The following is a 17,869-nucleotide window of genomic DNA, read 5'->3' as shown; positions in this document are numbered from 1 at the left end:
GTTGCCTCAGTAAAGCTCTTGGAACTATCTGAACTTCAAAGTTATTTCCTAGACATATTGTTACATTATTGATGTCGCACATTCTGAAAGAGTTCACAGTTACTCGTTCCTCTATAGATGATCAATAATGGGACTCCAGTGACTTTTAGTAAGATGTTAGACCTTAGAGATTCACATACCTCTTCGAAAATGCTATTTAAGTGCATGTAGAATTTTAGTTAGACTTTCTGGTGTAAAGTCCTGATTGTTGTGATATCTACTAACAGTCAACTTGAGAGGAACACGTCTGTTCCAGACTGCAGGCTTCTATATCTGAAAATCTGATGCTTGTAATTGCCTTAACAAGAATCATATCTACAAATCATATCCTGTTGAAAAGAAAGAAAAATAGACTTCTGTATGTGGTTTGCTCAGAGGTCAGCCTCATTCTTATAAGAAAGAAAGTGTGTGTGTCTTATAGCAGACCCCACTATACAATTCTTCGGCAGAGAGATTTAAACCCTTGTGGTTATGACCTAAGTGTACATTTCAAAAGATGGAAAGGAAGAGATGAAAACTATGAACAAATCTTGCAGAATTAATCCCTTCATTGATTTGCCTGCTTTTTCTTTCATACATATTGAGCACTTTTCCTGCTTTGAAGTAATGCAACTATCCCTAACTCATGCCAGTAGATATTTTACATTTGACAACTACTGCAGCAATAACACATATGAAATTAAGTTTCTTAAAGAACTATTACTCCAATCATTTCTTTCTCATTGAGGTCTGAGTTGGTTTAGCACAGCCTGGTTATTAGTAGCAGTGGGCCACAAAGGTGACTTCTGTGAGAAATTGCTGGAAGCTTCCGCCATGTCCAGCAGAGCCGATCCCTGGTGGCTCTGAAGATGGACATGCTGCTGGCCAAAGCTAGGCCAAGTACAGATGTTAGTAATGCCTCTGTGATAACAGATTTATGAAGAAAATCAAAACAAAACGGGGCATGCACAGTTTTTCTTTTAGTCAGAGAAGAGGAGGAAGTGAGAACATGTGAGGAAAAACAATATGGAGACACCAAGGTCAGTGGAGAAGGAGGGGCAGGAGGTGCTCCAGGCCCTGGAGCTGAGGTTCCTCTGCAGGCCATGGCGAGACCATGGTGAGACAGCTGTGCCCTTCCTGCTCGTGGGGATCCGTGGGGGATGGAGACATCCACCCACAGCCCGTGGGGATCCACAGGGGATGCAGAGATCCACCCACAGCCCGTGAGGATCCACGGGGGATGCAGAGATCCACCCACAGCCTGTGGGGAGGTGCCCATGCAGGAGTGAGTGGATGCCTGCAGGAGGCTCTGATCCAGTGGGAATCCAGTGGAGAGAGAGGTCCCCTGCTTCCAGGCTGATGCAGCCTGTCCTTGGAGGATTGCACCCCATGGAAAGAGAGACCCACACCACAGCAGTTTTGTGATGAATGTCTGGCCACAGGAGGGACTCGCGTGTTGCAGCAGGTGCAGTTTGGCTGCTGCTTGTTAGAGTGGACCCACACCAGAGAAGTTTGTGGAGAATTGTCTCCCATGGAAGAGACCCCACGGTCTCACAGGGGAAGGATTCCTCTTTCAGAGCAGTGGAAGAAAACCTTGGATTTCAAAATTACCAAAACTCCCATACTGTATCTCCCTGCACTGTCAGTGGAAAGGAATGAGGGGTTGGGGAGATAAAAGATGCTTTAAGGGCTTCTTTTACTTCTTATTATCCTTCTCTGACTCTATTAGTAGTAAATTCACTTTGCAACTTTGAGGCTGTTTTGCCCTTGGGGTGTTTTCTCCTGGTCCTTAACTCAATTTTTTTTTTTCCACTCCTCTGTCCAGCTGTAGCAGGGGAGGGTGACCGAGTGGCTTTTGTGGGTGTCTGGCATTGGACCAGTGCCAAACCACAGCAAGGTCTTCTATGTATTTATTATTATTATTATTATTAAGACTTTATGACATATGCAATAGTACATTAGACAGGATACTAAAATAAGGATCTAAAATGAAAAATATTTACAAAATAATCAGAAAACATTAACAGTGAACATTTGACTTTAATTGTACAGTCTACAGGTGATATAACACAGGATCGTGCATTTAATTCTCTAGTTTGATCAAAAGTAAATGCATGTGCTTATTCATACTTCAGGTGGTTCCAATTAGCTCTTGAAGTCCTTCACTTAGTGGAGCAAATGGAATGTGGTAGACTTGACTTCCAATCTTCATTGCTCATTTAATGTTGACTGGTGGGTTTTCTGCAACCCTGGGCTAACAAGGCTCTTAGATAATATTTTATGTAGTAGGACTATACAATTTTAAATGTTGTCTTTTTAGGATTGCTTGTTCATATTATACAGTGTTACCAATATTAGAAGTCTCTAGAATTGTAAAGTTTAATTTATTAGTCTTCATTCAAAATAGTAGAGAAATGAATTAGTGAAAGCTGTTTAGAAAGGATTTTAAATATCATTCAGCTCTACTAAAACTGAGGCAGATTCCAGCTTCCAAGTAATTTCTTTTTCAGTCGCTTGTAACTTTTTTTTGTGATCCTAACAGCCAAGGGGGAACACAGAGGAGATAGGATCTTGCCAAATTTCTTTTGGCGGTTTTAAAAGTAATTTGGTTCAAAACGTGTTTGGAATTGCATTACTTTTTTTTTTTTTTAAGGCATAATATCTGCACTAATACAATTTCAGAAGTGTTGAAATTACTTTCTTACTGTGTAGCAATCACTTCCAGCAGCTGGTGAGAAAAATAATAACCTGAAGAGTTTCTTTCCTCTCTCTTCTTTCTTTTCACAGTTGCACTAGTTGAAACCTTTTGCTAACTCAGCTGACACACTGTCATTTTCAAAGACATTGTGGGAATGTCATCCACTTGCAGAACAATGTGAATAGCTTCAGATTCTGACCTGTTGTGTGCACAGGGGAATGTGTCACTCTTGAAACATAGCTACCTTAGGGAGGCGTCTTGGCAGGAGTTACAGTGGCCAATGATGCTACAAAATTTACAATGGCAAATGAAGAATATTATATGTGATAGAAACAGGAGGGTTATTTAGATAGACATAATATACTGTAGTTACTGAAGTATAAGTGACTGTGAAAGAAAGGGCCAGATTTTTCTCAAGCTGTGTCTGCTATATACCATACGTTGTATTTAAAGGAGACAGAATCACGGTAAACAATCATAGGCAGCTCCCTGCAGAAGGTGAGGTGGTGTGGGAGACAAGGAGACAAAAAATGACCAGATAGTATTTCTGACTTGGAGATTGGGGGATGTGAGAGGAGTGAATGAAGGAAGCTGCTCCACACCATTGGAATGACTTGCTGCTCTTTTGGTCACCTGGGGTTACTGGCAGTTAGGAGAAGCTAATGGCAGCCCTAAACCCTGCAATCTAACACGGCTGTAGTCATCTTTGCTCTTACCTGGAAAACTTTCACTTTTCAAAGTGATTAATAATCAAGACTCACAGGTAAACATTTTTTTTTTAAAGAATATGGTCTAGCTGAAAGGTGGTGCATTCACAAACACACGACTTTTGGTCTCAACATGAATCATGAGCTCACTCCTGTCACAGAGGAAGAGGACCGTAATTTCCTGGCTTGCCAAGTCCATTCCTCTACAGTTCTCAGCAACTGTATCTTACAATTCTGTTTTAAAGAACTCATTCTCCCAACTCAGCTTAAAAGACTGAAAACTATCTAACAACTTCTTGCGTATATTTAGGGCAATTTGCAAAACCAGAGTTTGCTGGTATTTAGTATAACCTGCTCTGTGACCCTCCTTAGTGAAGTAAATGTGGTGAGATCTTAGCCTGGAGTCATAATAGTAGTTTCCCTCTTCCTGGTTTCATTTGGTCTCCCAGGGAGAAGTAATAGTCTCTCCCATGTGACAGGGGGAGCAGGAGATGTTCACCTTAAAGACATGCATTGAAAATAAATCTGAAACACATTTCCTTGCACATAACCCAGCTCCTTACCTTGAAATTTCCCTTTCTATTTTAGAGTGGCTGCAGAAAGTCTGTGAGCAAGTCTTGGGCTACTAAGACAATAAGATGGCTTAAACTGTTCTTGAGTTTAATTTCAGTAGAAGTTGCAGGAAATATAGGTTTAATTCTTTTATTCAAACTCAGTAGATGGTTTGGGACAATTAATTTCCAATTGTTTCCCAGTAGAGCAGATTTACTTGTATATTAATGAGGCACAGGTGTTAGGCCCCTGGTGCCTGCATGCCTGGGAGGCATATTTAGGTTGTTTATCTAGTCAGCCATAGGTACTGCAAGGTACTCAAGCTTGCCTTTAACAGTTTATACAGTGAGGCTTTTTAATTTTTTGATGTTTTTTTAAATTTGCAAGCACCTGTTAAAATTTTAAAACTGATCATGTAGAAAGAAGTAGGAGTGATTTCAATAGTAAATAGCGCTAAATGTTAAAGAAAGTCATCTTCTATGATGCTTAACTGCCCAGCTTGACATTAAGAAGAAAAGAAGGTTCATTTAAGCAAATACGTCATGTGAAGAGCTAATACAGTCAACAGTGTACTTTTCTGTTGCATATTTTTGGAATAGGTACTTCTTTGTCTACAGCTGAAACATGAATGTGCTTATATTAATATTCATTTTTCTTGTTTATTCACTGAACTGCAGTACCAACATTTTAGAGGAAATGGAATAGCCTCCATAGACATTATGAATTTCAGTAGCTGGCATAATTATAGCGATCTACATATTCATTAAATCCAAAGAAGAAATGTGTCCAAAAAAACAGCCATGCGTTTAGAAGTGGTACACAACTAAATATATACATTTTAAAAAGTTGCTTTCCTCTGCTTATCCAAAATTGTGGAGTGTCATATAGTTCTTAAATCAGCTAAGCCTTTTTTGTTGTTGTTGTTTAAATGTTCATTCCTTTTGCTTTTTCAGTAAAGAATGGGAAGAACTATTTGTAAACAACAATTACTTGGCAACTATACGGCTGAAGGGGATTAATGGGCAGCTGAGAAGCAGCAGGTTCCGTAGTGTTTGCTGGAAGGTAAGAAGAGAAAATATTTATTTACAGTTTGTGGTTGCAGTATATCAACACATTACCTGATGCGCTGGAAGATTATTGATGCAAAGAATCATGAATTTTCCAAGAGACTTCATCCCAATGTTTTCCTACTCATTTTTATAATTCATAGGACATTTGCTAACCACATTGAGTTGCTTTAAAGCTGAATTGCAGGTAATAGCAAAAGAATCCTAGGAAAGTATATCTTTGTGCTGATGATACCTTTAGAATTGAGTGCCACAGAGCCATCTCTCATCTCAGTATCTGTGCAGAGAAGTCATGCACTGGAAATAGATAAGGAGTTAGTCTAAAAAATTACAGTTTTGTGGAATTTGAGACTGCTTTAAAATCAGTCTGATGCTTCTGCTAGCTGGTTTTCCCAGTGAAAGGAGAAATTAAGACCAATCCCTCTTGTAAGGGCTGGATAGAGAGGGAAGCAAGGTCTTCCAAAAGGTCAGCTGCTCCTTGGGAATTTTTCGGGTTTTGTTTTTAAAGTAGCAGGGGAAGGAAGAGAGGAAGAAAGCAAGGTAATATACTGGGCTGCTCTGTAAAGTCCAAACAAATTTGGATGCAATGACATCAAGTCTTCTGTTCTGCACTAACATTGATAGTAGGGAATTTTTTTTTCCAGTAGAGTTACTGTGCTGATCATTTAGATTGCCTCACTTGGAATTTCTCAACCATCACTCTGGCACAGAGACCTATAAAAAGAAATTAAAAATACTCCTTATATATGAATAAAAGAGAGAGAAAGCTTGAAAGTTGAAATGTCTGTTGTATTGAATTAGTTTGAAGTTAATGAAAACATATTATTCAGCAAACCAGATGAATATGTGCCACCTGCATTGTTATACCAGTTTGCTTTTTTTTAAGTCTCTAAATTAGGAGGCCATAACTCAAAGCCCTGAACTAACACAAACATCAGTTCCTTCCCTGTCTACTAATTAAATCAAGGAGTGGTTTTATTTTAGAAATAAGGCAGGGTTTATTTGCTTATCCCAATATGCATTAGGGCAAGTTCTGAAATTTTAAAAGTTTTTTAGTAATGTAGGAATGTTTTTTGTTTGTCAGTACTTCTGTTTGTTGGTATTACTGTTTCTTAACACTTTACAATGTGCAAATAAAAACACTGAAAAAGCAAGAAAATACTGAGGTTTTTACTTGCTTCAAATGCAATTAAATAGTGTTTTGCACTGCATGTTTCCTTGTAACTCTTTTTAAAGAGACATTAAAAAACTGACATGTAGGCATTCTCAAGGACTTTCTGCAAAACTGACTCTCTTAGCTATCTTGCAGAATTCTAGAGCATTTTTTGTTTCTTTTATTGGATATATCCCTCAGTGCTTAGTTCCTGCTCTGCATTTGTGGTTCATTTTAAGCACATTGCATTAGGTTGGCAGTGTCACATAAATAGCTTCAAGTTTTGTATATTTCTTTTCACATCTTTCCATTTTGTTTCTGTCTTGGAAGTCACCATTCGCTTCACTGAAGCTTTAACAGTTTAGGAAGCTTGAGTTTGTGGCTTCAATTGACTTTTAAATGCCTAAGTTTGCCCTGTAGAACTGCTGTTGTTTCTAGCTACTTATTTATGGACTAGAAAGCACTAAAACCAGAAATATTTTAAAGCTCTTTGCTTTCTCTTTCTTTCTGGGTTGGTTTATGCTGTCTGGTAGGATTTATATGAAAAGCTATGTAAAACTGATGAAACTTAATGAATTTATTTTGTTTTGCTAATAGTTATTTCTGGACGTTCTACCACAAGATAGAAGTCAATGGATTAAAACCACTTCAGATTTAAGAACTGCTTACAATAAGATCAAAGAAATTGTAAGTTGGTGCAAAATAGGTTTTCATACTTTGGCATGGATATTAACATTTATAGCATAACAGGAGAGGATTTGATTATTTTTTCCCTGTTTTTACGTAGCACATTACAAACCCTCGGAAAGCAGGACAGCAAGATCTGATAATCAACAACCCACTCTCTCAGGACGAGGGGGTAAGTTAACCCAACACATGCTACTAAAATTCTCATGTTTTTCAAACAAGTGAGTTCTTGCTGAAGTAGGCAAAATGGCAGGTGCTAAAATCTTCCTCCTAAATGTCCAAACTGACTTGTGTTAACAATTGCTCCACAGGTTCTGCTGAACAACTGGAAATGCTCATTTCCAGGCTGATATTCTGATTTTTAGAGCTTAACTCAGGGAAGGCTGTGGTAAACAAAAAATTGGTGCTGTACTGTAATTAATTGATATGCTTTCAAGGGGTGTTTAAACAGTCAATATGAAGTGAATGCTGTTAACAGAACACTGAAGTACCCTGTCTGGAAGATTGTTCAGCCTTGAATGGTTTTTGTACTGCATTTTGTTATACCTGAAAAGCTTTTAAGTATTTTATAGCACATATCTTTAAGCTTTTCTGTTAATTATGTTACCATTGTTACCATCAAAGATATTTTTTATCAGTTTTTTAGAATAACTTAATGCAATGAAAATCATTTGTTTGGCTGCTGTCTCTGGTGATATTACTCCTGTTTTGTCCACAAACAGAAGCCCATACTTCATTTATAGAGTGGTACTGTGCTCCTTATTTAATTTAGAAGGAGAGAGCTTTGCAGCTGTTATGACTGTGCACATCATCAAGCTATTCTTGCATCCAGCTGGACAGAAAGTTGTGTCAAATGTAAAAGATTTAAAGCGTTTCTGCTGTAGTTTGTGACTATACACAGTGGCTCAACCTGCTTTCTGCGTGTGGTGTCTTCCAGATATAGAAAGCAAAGGTTAACATGTCAGAATGTGTAGCAGGGGATTAATCTATAAAACAAAGCCACTGACCAGATCAGGCACAGACTGAAGGACAAAGTGTCTTTAAGCCTCTGCCATGGTGTAACATTACACCTATTTAAGTGTCCTGATTTTTCCTAACTTCTCGCAATGCAGCTTCTTTTTCTTCCTCTGTTCTGATGGGGCAGGGTGGGAGCAGAGACAGGGGAGTTCCAAAATGTGGTCTAGCTGCATGAAAAGAGTTGTGAGTCAAAAAGGTACTGTATGTGAGTCAAAAGGTACTTTAATAAGCATTATTAAAGATACAAATATTTTTGAAGTTTAGGGGTATTTTCCAAGTTATAAAACAAATACAGCAACTAATTTACATGGGGTTTTGTTATTTTACTTCCCTCCCCATAGATAAATTAATTTACTTTCTCTTTTCTTTCTGTGGAGCCACTGGGCAAAGAATTGTTTACAGGGAAGCAAGAAATTATGGAAGTATTGTACAGACTCTGTACTGTATTTCATTCACTGATGCTGCTGCTATCTGAAAATTTACCTAAACTTCGTGGAGGCTGCTGTAAATTTTCTTCCATATGCATTTTGATCAACCTACCATCCTTTTACAGTAAAGAATACAGTTTCCAATACTTTTTCTGGAGCATAAAATTAACAGAACTTTCTGACTTCTTTCCAGATAGCTTTTACAACATATTTGTAAACAAGGCATGGAAACAAAAGAGAGAGGATGAAAATGGTCATAAGCACAGCTGCAGAAGAAACTAAACCTACTTCAGATTTTTTTTATTTAACATTTTTTATTTTGATTGTGATCTTTGAATACTCTTGCTTTTCCAATCAAAATTTTTTTTTTGAATGGCCAGTCTTTGCCTTCAGTGTGAATCAGAATGATGTCAGTTTCTTAATAGGTATTTGATTATCGTACACTTCTTATATGATTTTGTCTCCTCTAAACCAAACTAGCTTACTTCCAAACAATTTCTTATTATGGATATTGTGGCCGCTTCCAATTAAAGTCCATACATTCATAGAAGAAGTATGGTACAGTCCAGTGATACAGCCCTTTTTTCCTTGTGTGAACAACTGATTTTTTTTTCAGTTGAGTTGATGGTTCTAATAAGTTTGACTTTACTCTGCCATTCAAAATATTCTTCCTGGAACCCAAACAAGTAACTCACAAACCTGCAGCCATCCAGTGAGCAAATGCTATGAGCCTAGAACAAGGACTCAGGAGTTTGAATGATTTTATTTCTGATCCGAACTGACTTTCTCAGATACCTTGTGCTGGTCACCAACATTCTTTATCTCCCATAAAATATTGATATACCTGTCTACCAGGAATGTTGAGGATTAATTAGTTAATATTTGTACAGTACTTTGCTGATGTAGTTTATAAGCCTTAAGTAGAAGTCTTGGTTTCATACAATTATTTTTCCTTATTTCAGAGTCTTTGGAATAAATTTTTCCAGGATAAAGAGCTTCGAGCAATGATTGAACAAGATGTGATGAGAACGTATGTAGATCTTTATGAGAAATTTCTGTATATAAATTTATATTCTGCATTTTTATGTGATATATATTATATTGTGTTTTCTTGACTTTGGTTACTGTAAATGTCAAGTTTGTTGAACATGAATGTGTGGAAACATACATTAAATGTATAAAACTACAACTTATGTGGAGTTAAAAATGAGACAATCTAGCTGAACATTAAATCCTGGAGATTTGTTGGTATCACTGAAGAAAAGCTCTTCTAAATTAAGATATTAGGAGGTGTACTACTTGTGAAATTTAAAGTAGTTTTCTGTATGAAGCAAAGAGAACATAAGAGAAACTGAAAGGTCTTTTAACTAAATTATGATTATAATGAAAGACCAAACAGATTACTTTCCTAATTCTATTCACTTAATACAATCAATAATAAAAAAGCAGCTTGTAATTAGTAAGAGAAATGTCACTCATGTATAGAAGTTGAGAGGTTCTATTTTTATTTATCATTATTCTAGTTTTATTTGTCATGTATGCCTTTTAAATTTTGTCCTGATACTACTACGATTATGTTTTCATCCTCTTGGCCCTTAGGTCATTCCTGTTTAGAAATTTGTTTGAGTTAGAACACTTAGTTCCTGAAAATATTTCTTTTCAGAGTGCAAGCATTGAGTAATGTGTAAATGTAATTACATTCAATTACTGGTTTGCTACCATGTGAAATTTTACTGTATTGCAAATATTTTTCCTTATAACTTGAAAAAAAGTGATGATAGTCGTAGATTCTACAAATCCCAAGCTTACACATTTTCATTTACAGGAACCAAGTCATGCAGAAGAAATCATTGCAGTCTGGTTTTCGAATATTTTATATGTCCGTCCCTAGACCCATTCTTGAATGTATTTTGCCATGAGATGTATAATTAAAATCTGAGTATACTTTCATGTGCATTCTCACAACAGATGGTATTTTTTGTTTGTTAAAGGAAACAGTTCAGGATGTTCTAAGATTAAAATATATATGTATCTAAACTATAATTGGAGAATGAAAAGTTGTATGGAGGTTATGGTGGATGTAAGACTATTATTTAAATATATATATAGACACACAAACAAATTCCAGGCTCTCACTGTGGCAAATGGCAGAGTAGTATTCACTAATATCAGCAATAGACTAAAGAAATTTGCATTTATGCATTTATACAAAATAATATCTAAGTGAAACATTAGTAGTATATATTGTGTCATCAATAGCAAAATAAGTCAAGCAATGAAGAAGCAAAATTTATCAGTGACATGAATGTATTTGATAAGCTACATGCATTTATATATATACACTTGTTGTTTATCTAATCATAAAACATAGTATACATTTTTACATAGACTTGTATATGTGTAAACTAGTATTATTTTAAAAAGCAGTAAGTTCTTTATTCTGTGGCTTTAGAATGTAATGTAAAACTCCTCTATTTTCATTTACATTCTTTAAATTCATCTCTGGAGTTAGAATTTTAAAAGTTTAAAAATCATCCTTAATTTACAATGTTTTTTTTATTAAAGGTTAAAATAATTATTATATTCAATTCCCATAATCACTACTTTCTATCTGCTGTTTCTTATTTAATGAATGTTTTTATGTTCTTTGTCATTTAGTTCAGTCCTCCATCATGCCACAGCATCAACTATAAACTAGAATTCCAGCTATCAAAGAAGTAAAAAAAAATTCTGTAATGCTTTTGTTAGAATTCCCTGAAGTGTAGTAACAATAAAGAGGAAAAGTGGCTAGAATTAGGTTCCTGAAATTGGTATTGGTTTAAACTGGTTTTAACTTCAGGATTTTGCTATCTAAAGTCAACTGGAAAAAAGTTTGTTCATGTGTGTGTTTGTTCCTATGCATTTTGAGAATTCTTATCTCACCTAATTATTGGGTCTGTGAAGCCTAGATACTGACAGCTGGGTTAATCATGCTTTTAGTCTGGGTACCTGTAGAATTCTAGGAGTACAAATCATCTCTTCCTAAAGTATAAGTATAGTTTTTGTCTGATGAATCACACTGTGGAGAGGTACAGTTTTCTTCAGTAATTGTGGAAGGATTCTAGGTCATCAGTATCTAACAAAACTTTAGTTTCCTAAAGTCAGGTGATAGAAATCTAATCCATAGTGTCTACATACAATTTTCAGCCCGTTTGTTGTGGTTTGAAAGTAAAACAAGTGAGAGGCTCCAAGTCAGAAATGCAATTTAATGAGAAGAAAAGGGAAAAACAGTAAAATAAAATAAATGCAATAATACAAAAGACCACTGACAGAGTCAGAATACAACCTGAACAGGGTGATGGGAGCAGTTCAGGCGAGGTGGTCTTCCTGAAGCAGTGATCCCATAGAAAGGTCTGGTTGCTCCGGTCCTCTGGGAATCCAGTGGGTGAGAGCTACCTGTACTGTCGCAAATCCCAGCTTATATCCAGGTGAGAATGCTTGGCTCCTCCCCCTGGGTGGAGCATCTCACAATGGGATGATGAGTCATACAGGAGGTCCTTGATGGCCCATTAAAGAGAGATACCTCCCGGAGGAAGTTATCTATGAGTCATGGGCAAGGCATTGATGGGCCATTAACAGAATGCACCCCAGAGGGAGGGGGCCTGGGAAGACACTGCTCCAACAATTGGATTCATCAGTTCATGAAGATGGTGGTAGAATATATCCTATACTACAACCCAGGACACCTTTTCATAAAAATAGCAGCTTCCAATATTTACAAGTAGGAAAGGATATTGTTCAGTTAGTCCCAACTCATTACTGATCAATGTTTGTAATTTTTTTTTTTTTTTTAATATTCTGCAGGAGTAGAAATCAGCAGGTTGGCATATGCAAAAGTATTTAACTCAAAATATCAGGTTACTTGTTGGCATCACAATGTATATCTAGGGTTGCAAATGGCTAGATTTCATTACCCACTTTCTCTCTCCAGTATTTTAAGAAACTAAAATGCATAGAGGGCATTCCCTGTAGACAGATCGATTTCTTCTCTTTTGTAGTAGTATTTATATATATTGGTTTACTTAGCTTCTGCTTCAGGAGTAACAGTCACAGTTTTGGATGATGGAAGGTGTGTGAAGATGAATAGTGGTGGGTGCTGGGGTTCCAAACTCTCCATCTCCCAAATAAGAAAAAAAAAAATAAATTAAAATTTGCCAACATAAAAATGGCAGTGGAAAAGCCATTGCACAGTTACATCCTTCCTAAGTATGTGGAAGAGATGGTAAGAAACAGCAATCCATTGATTATGACTTCCATTTCTGTCTGCCACCAAATTTGGTTTTTTGCATCTGTTTATTTGTTTGCCAGCCTATTTCTTCAAATATCTATGTAAAATTCTGGCTGCCTCTGGTGCAGGCTTCCCTAAATCAACTGAAGGAGTGTATTAAATAGCTGTATCTGACTCATGCTGGTCTTCACTTTTAAAAAGCAGGGACCTGAATGCACCATTGTTTAATTGTAGAGTTGTGGTAAAACAGTGTAGGAGAATTCCCATGTCCTTATGCAGACTTTCTCAGAGATGTAATTAAATGTAATATTCTCATGTTCCTAAAAATCATTCTTACCTTGCTGATTTGAGGATACTGTATTTCTTAAAACAGAGCTTTAATCATAAAATGACATTTTCCATAAAAATCCATCCTGAACTGATAGTTCCCTCATGATCTCTTCTATTTACATTTACTATAATTAATACTTCAGACAGCTTATTCCTGAGTTCATTATTGTCCTTTCTGTCACAATCTCTGGTATTACTAGATCCTCACAGATACCTCTGTGTATTTTTGAGTTTTCTTTGTTAGTCTTCTCTTCCTAAACTTCATAGGGCAGGCCTGAATAACAGTCCTTCAGAAATAATCTCTTCAAACCCCTAAATTATATCGATTGCCATCTGCTGTAATGTACTTTTTGGTCTCAGCTGTGTCCTTCCTTTACAGTAATGTGATTAGTACAAGTGCATACAAGTTTCCAAATGTTGGTCTACCATTACCTCCACCAGGTGCCAGGAAAGTGTTACACCTCTCATCCCATTGCCTCTCTCAGGGCTTCAGCATCACTGTGTTTAAGCCTGGGTGTCTCCTCTGCCCTTGCTCTTGATTCAGCTCCTTCATCCAAGGATTTCAAAGCACTTTTCTAGCCTTAATTAGTTCTGTTTCTGTGCTTGCCTGTCATCACCTCTGTGAGATGACCACAGTGATTAGCAATGTTAATAGTCTTATCTGAAGTAATTTATTCTAATTTCCTGTATTGTTTCTCTGTGACAGGCTTTACAATAGCCTTAAATACATCTGGTCTAAAGTATAGCATTGTGCTCTTTCTCTAATTTTAAGTACATCCTGCATAACTACTCTGTTTCCTACCTCCAGCAGTCAAGGAGCAGGATGCACAGGTGGGAGTTTGTTCAGAGAAAGAAACTCTCTACAGACTGGAAATATTTACATTTTCCAATATGCATGTAATAGGATTTTCACAGAAGCTTTTTTTCCTTATTCTCACATAAGGTCCATTTCATTCTGGTTCACTCAGGATATTTGCCCAGCCAGATTATTTTATAACTGTAAAGTTTATTTGCAATAGCTGTTAAAGGCAGTGAAATGTCTAATTGTGTTGTATTGCAACAGATAGCAGTAAGAGATACTGGATTTTAGGATACTGGTTTTCATGTGAATTACGAGGTATTTAAATAATCTTGTCATTAAATTATACTATTTTTTCAAATATTAAAGGAATAATGAATCCTTGTGTATGCGCATCTTCTGACATACTCTCATCCATTCTTCCATTTCTTCCATTTCTTCTATTGTATTTAATTTTTGCAGATGTCTAGCTTTAATGAGATTAAAAGGGATAAGTTATTCAAATATAGCTGTGATATCATCATACCTGTGTAGCAGACTGATATATATTAAAGAACATGGTTCATCACTTCAGTTGCAAAACAAATGTAACAAGTCATTAGAAGTCTTTAGCAGCACAGAGCAGTGGGAAAGCAGACAAGGGAAAAGCTCTTCCCTAAAACCTCTTCTAGAAGACCAGCAACTGGCATTCTGTGCACTCTGTTGTTTACTTTTGCTGTATTGCTTCATTTTCAGCTTTCCTGAAATGCAGTATTTCCAGCAAGAGAATGTAAGGAAAATTCTTACAGATGTTCTGTTCTGCTACGCCAGAGAAAATGAGCAGTTGCTTTATAAACAGGTAATGAAAATACTGTACAGGTGGCATTCATTGACTCAACATTTTCTATATGGTTTGACAATAATGTAGCTGTGTTGTATCTGAAGTTGTATCATAATGCTGAAGTAATGAAAGAACTGCTTGTCACCTGGCTGGTAAGTAAGCTCATTGAATAACATATGCTTTTTCCTCATAACACAGTACCTTAAGTTGTTTTCTTTAAGGTTGCTAAGTTTTCTAACTTTAAATTTCTTTATAGACATCTTTCTCTTTGTCATTGCTTAAGAAAGGAAAAAACGATGACCGGTTTTCTCTGCTTAGGTAAAGGAAGTACATAGCATGATTTAAAATGGTACTAAATAAACCAAAAAGCATAGTGACTTCTGAAATTTAGAAAAAGTTTACTATTTTAAGTTTTATGTAATATTTTAAGTTCTTCCCCAAAGGGCTAAAGCCATGCAGTATGTTAGCAAAAAAATCTTTATCTAACCTTGTAGCATCCAAGTACAATGCATCTGACAAAATCCTCTTGTGTGCTACAAAATATCACTTTTACAGAGTTACTTGAAGGAGATTCTGGTCAAACCATTTTTGGTAAAATGGTAAAGGATTCCTAAGTTGCACTAAGTCTGTTTTCCTTTCAGGCATGTTCTGTGACCACCCTGTCCTCAAGCCAGGGAATAGGGTTGTTTCATGGAAACAAAGGGCATATGAAGTGAAGGAACACTTACTTCAGAAGAATTTCTTAGAGATTATATAAAAAATTACCTATATAGTTATCAAACATATGAAACATCTATCAACTGATTATTTCTCATGTTTGACAGACAGTGAGCAAGGAATAGTCTTGCATAAGAACAATAAAACTGAGATCTAGGAGCTGTATTTTGAAGGGTGCTGCTAAAATAAAATACTTAGCAGTATTCAACCTTCCCCTTCTAGTGAATATAGGCCACAGTACTGATGATGGGAAAATGGAAGAACACATTCCAGCTAATTTAGTCTATCATTTATTGAACAAGAAGTATTATTTTATTCTTTGATATGACTTAAAAGGTCTTAATTACCCTCTGCTCATATTTAAAATCCTCTTGATTCCTTACCAAGAAAGAATACCTTTCTATATAGGGATGGAATATTTAGCCAGATCAATTTTTTTTTAAAAAAAAGCACTGCGTTTCATCACAAGCTGTTAAAGCTATTATTTTCTACTAGGTGACACCCCGTTTAACATAGACCATATTGTTAATAGTTATGGGATTTTATTGAATTAATGAGACTGTTATCATGTAGTAGAATGTCTTGCTGAGTTAATTGAAACTGCAGAGATTATATAAATGGTATTAATGAACTTTGACTGCCTGATGCCTCAGCTTTAATAAAGACTGCTTGGTGGGCTAAATGAACATAGGCAGATAAAAGAACAGGTTCAATTTTGTAAGCCTACAGGCTGTTGACAAAGAAAACTTCTTTACCTCTGTTTTCAACTGGTGTGCATCGGTAGTGTAGTTCCAGGAAAGGGTTGCTGCAGAATGAAGAGCAGAGGAAGTTCAGAAAATTAAATGAATTTGAATCATGAAAAACTGTTGATTTAACCTATCGAAGTGTGTTCAGTGTATCACCCAAGTCTTGTGGTGCTGTGCCAAGTCCACAAAATAGTGAATGATTGTCGCTTTCCTCTCTTGTTTTGGACATGTGTTACTTTTATTAGGAGCTTTGCTTTTTTTACCTCATTTTAAGAAGGTGGGTTTGTTTGGTTGGATTTCTTAAAAAAATAATGCTCCTTTTAGCTTATTAGTAAGATCCTCATTTTTTATCCTCATGCTCCTCTCTTGCTATATAACAGTTTTTTCATGTGCATCATTACCCTTCTCTGAATTAGCTGAGAAGAAATAATCTGTAGTCAACAGGATATGTTTTTTCCTTCTTTTATCAAATACCTAGCTAGTAGTCAGTCTCCCTGATGTAGTATTTTTACCAGACTCATGTCCCACTTCCCATCATAATAATAATTTCCACTACAGCAAAGCCTAGAATATTTTTGAGAAAATAACAGAAGTTACCATTAATTCATCATAGTAGATCCACCTCCAAGTTGTTGTCTCCACAGTGACCTGAATACGAAGCCCAGATTAAGGAGCTTGTCTTCATATGCATCATGGGGACTGGTCCTGTTGACATCCGTTAGAGTTCCTCTGTCTCATTTGTATGACCACATACAAAAGATACAGTTACCATTAGAATTATAAAAATTGGCTAATGAATGAAGACTGATACTTCTGTCTGTCAGCATCTGTCCCTACCCAGTGTTTATCTTCCAAAATATTTGGAAAAAGTTGTAGTTCCTTGGCAATTCACATACTTAAAACATTCTCTTGAAACTATTACATATCATCAGCATGTAGTATTACAAGAAGCAATCAATAATGTTTGTTTAATATGCATATATGCATGCAAGTTGTCTTTGTTGTAGGGCTTCTGTGTTTTTTGGCCAGCGTGAAGGAACATTTTATTTGATGAGGAATAATATTTTTTAATCCCTAGTCTAATGGAGCAGAATGTTGTGGAGCTGTGTTACAGATTTTAAAGGCAGAATTTTCCTTGGGATGACTGAATTTTTAAATAGCAGCTGTAAATATAAAATCTAAAGAGAACAATGTATTGTACTTAAGAATATGTAAAAGCTACTCTTAGAGTTCTTCTGTAAGACTGGTGACAAAATTCTGGTCCTAGTTACACTGAAAGGAAATAGTGAAAATTAAGCTAAATCACTAGGCAAACTATTGTTTGTTCATGATTTGATTGCCCTTAAGGAAGTCAATATAATTTTGAAATGCATTGATTCACTTGTCACTGTAAGAAGGCTATAATTCTGGTTTTCTTTCTAAACCATAGACTGTATTATGAAATCAATATTTTGTTGTAGCTGAGAAGTGTCATAAAATTATCTGAGCTCTGTCAACTTATTTATTAACACTAAAGAGTTTTAGTAAACTGTAGCATTGAAAAAATATGTGTATGCATATTACACTGGTAGCTTTTCTTGCCAAGCTAAAAATCTCTAAACATTTGAAGTACTCTTGTAACTGAAAGATCAGAGGTATCTTTTTGAAATCCTGATATTTCATCATCTGTTTGTTTTGGTTTTGTTATATGTGGGCAGCCACATTATGATTCTATTTTATTATAGAGTTGATATATTATTATGTTGGAAGAATGTGTGATGTGCTTTTATCTTTTATAACTAATTCTTATTTTATAGCCTCTTTCTTTTTCTTCTGCTTATGTGTTTACAGCTTAGGTGATAGTTTTTTTAGATAGTCAAGTTT

At 36.0% G+C, this 17,869-nt stretch overlaps 1 protein-coding gene across 3 annotated transcripts in view; it reads left to right on the top strand.

The window, feature by feature from the left end:
- The window catches only part of TBC1D5 (TBC1 domain family member 5), a 316,602-nt gene that overhangs the window by 169,580 nt on the left and 129,153 nt on the right, over positions 1-17,869 (top strand). For all 3 annotated transcript variants that reach the window (XM_066319616.1, XM_066319630.1, XM_066319620.1), the window contains 5 exons: positions 4,929-5,037; positions 6,793-6,882; positions 6,983-7,054; positions 9,290-9,357; positions 14,459-14,561. In XM_066319616.1, the coding sequence (XP_066175713.1) occupies positions 4,929-5,037; positions 6,793-6,882; positions 6,983-7,054; positions 9,290-9,357; positions 14,459-14,561 (442 nt within the window). The remainder of the gene's footprint in view (positions 1-4,928; positions 5,038-6,792; positions 6,883-6,982; positions 7,055-9,289; positions 9,358-14,458; positions 14,562-17,869) is intronic.

Source organism: Sylvia atricapilla, chromosome 1, assembly GCF_009819655.1.
Source record: "Sylvia atricapilla isolate bSylAtr1 chromosome 1, bSylAtr1.pri, whole genome shotgun sequence".
In the NCBI taxonomy this organism is placed as follows: domain Eukaryota; kingdom Metazoa; phylum Chordata; class Aves; order Passeriformes; family Sylviidae; genus Sylvia; species Sylvia atricapilla.
Note: the sequence above shows the minus strand (reverse complement) of the source record. Positions and strands in the feature narration are given on the sequence as shown.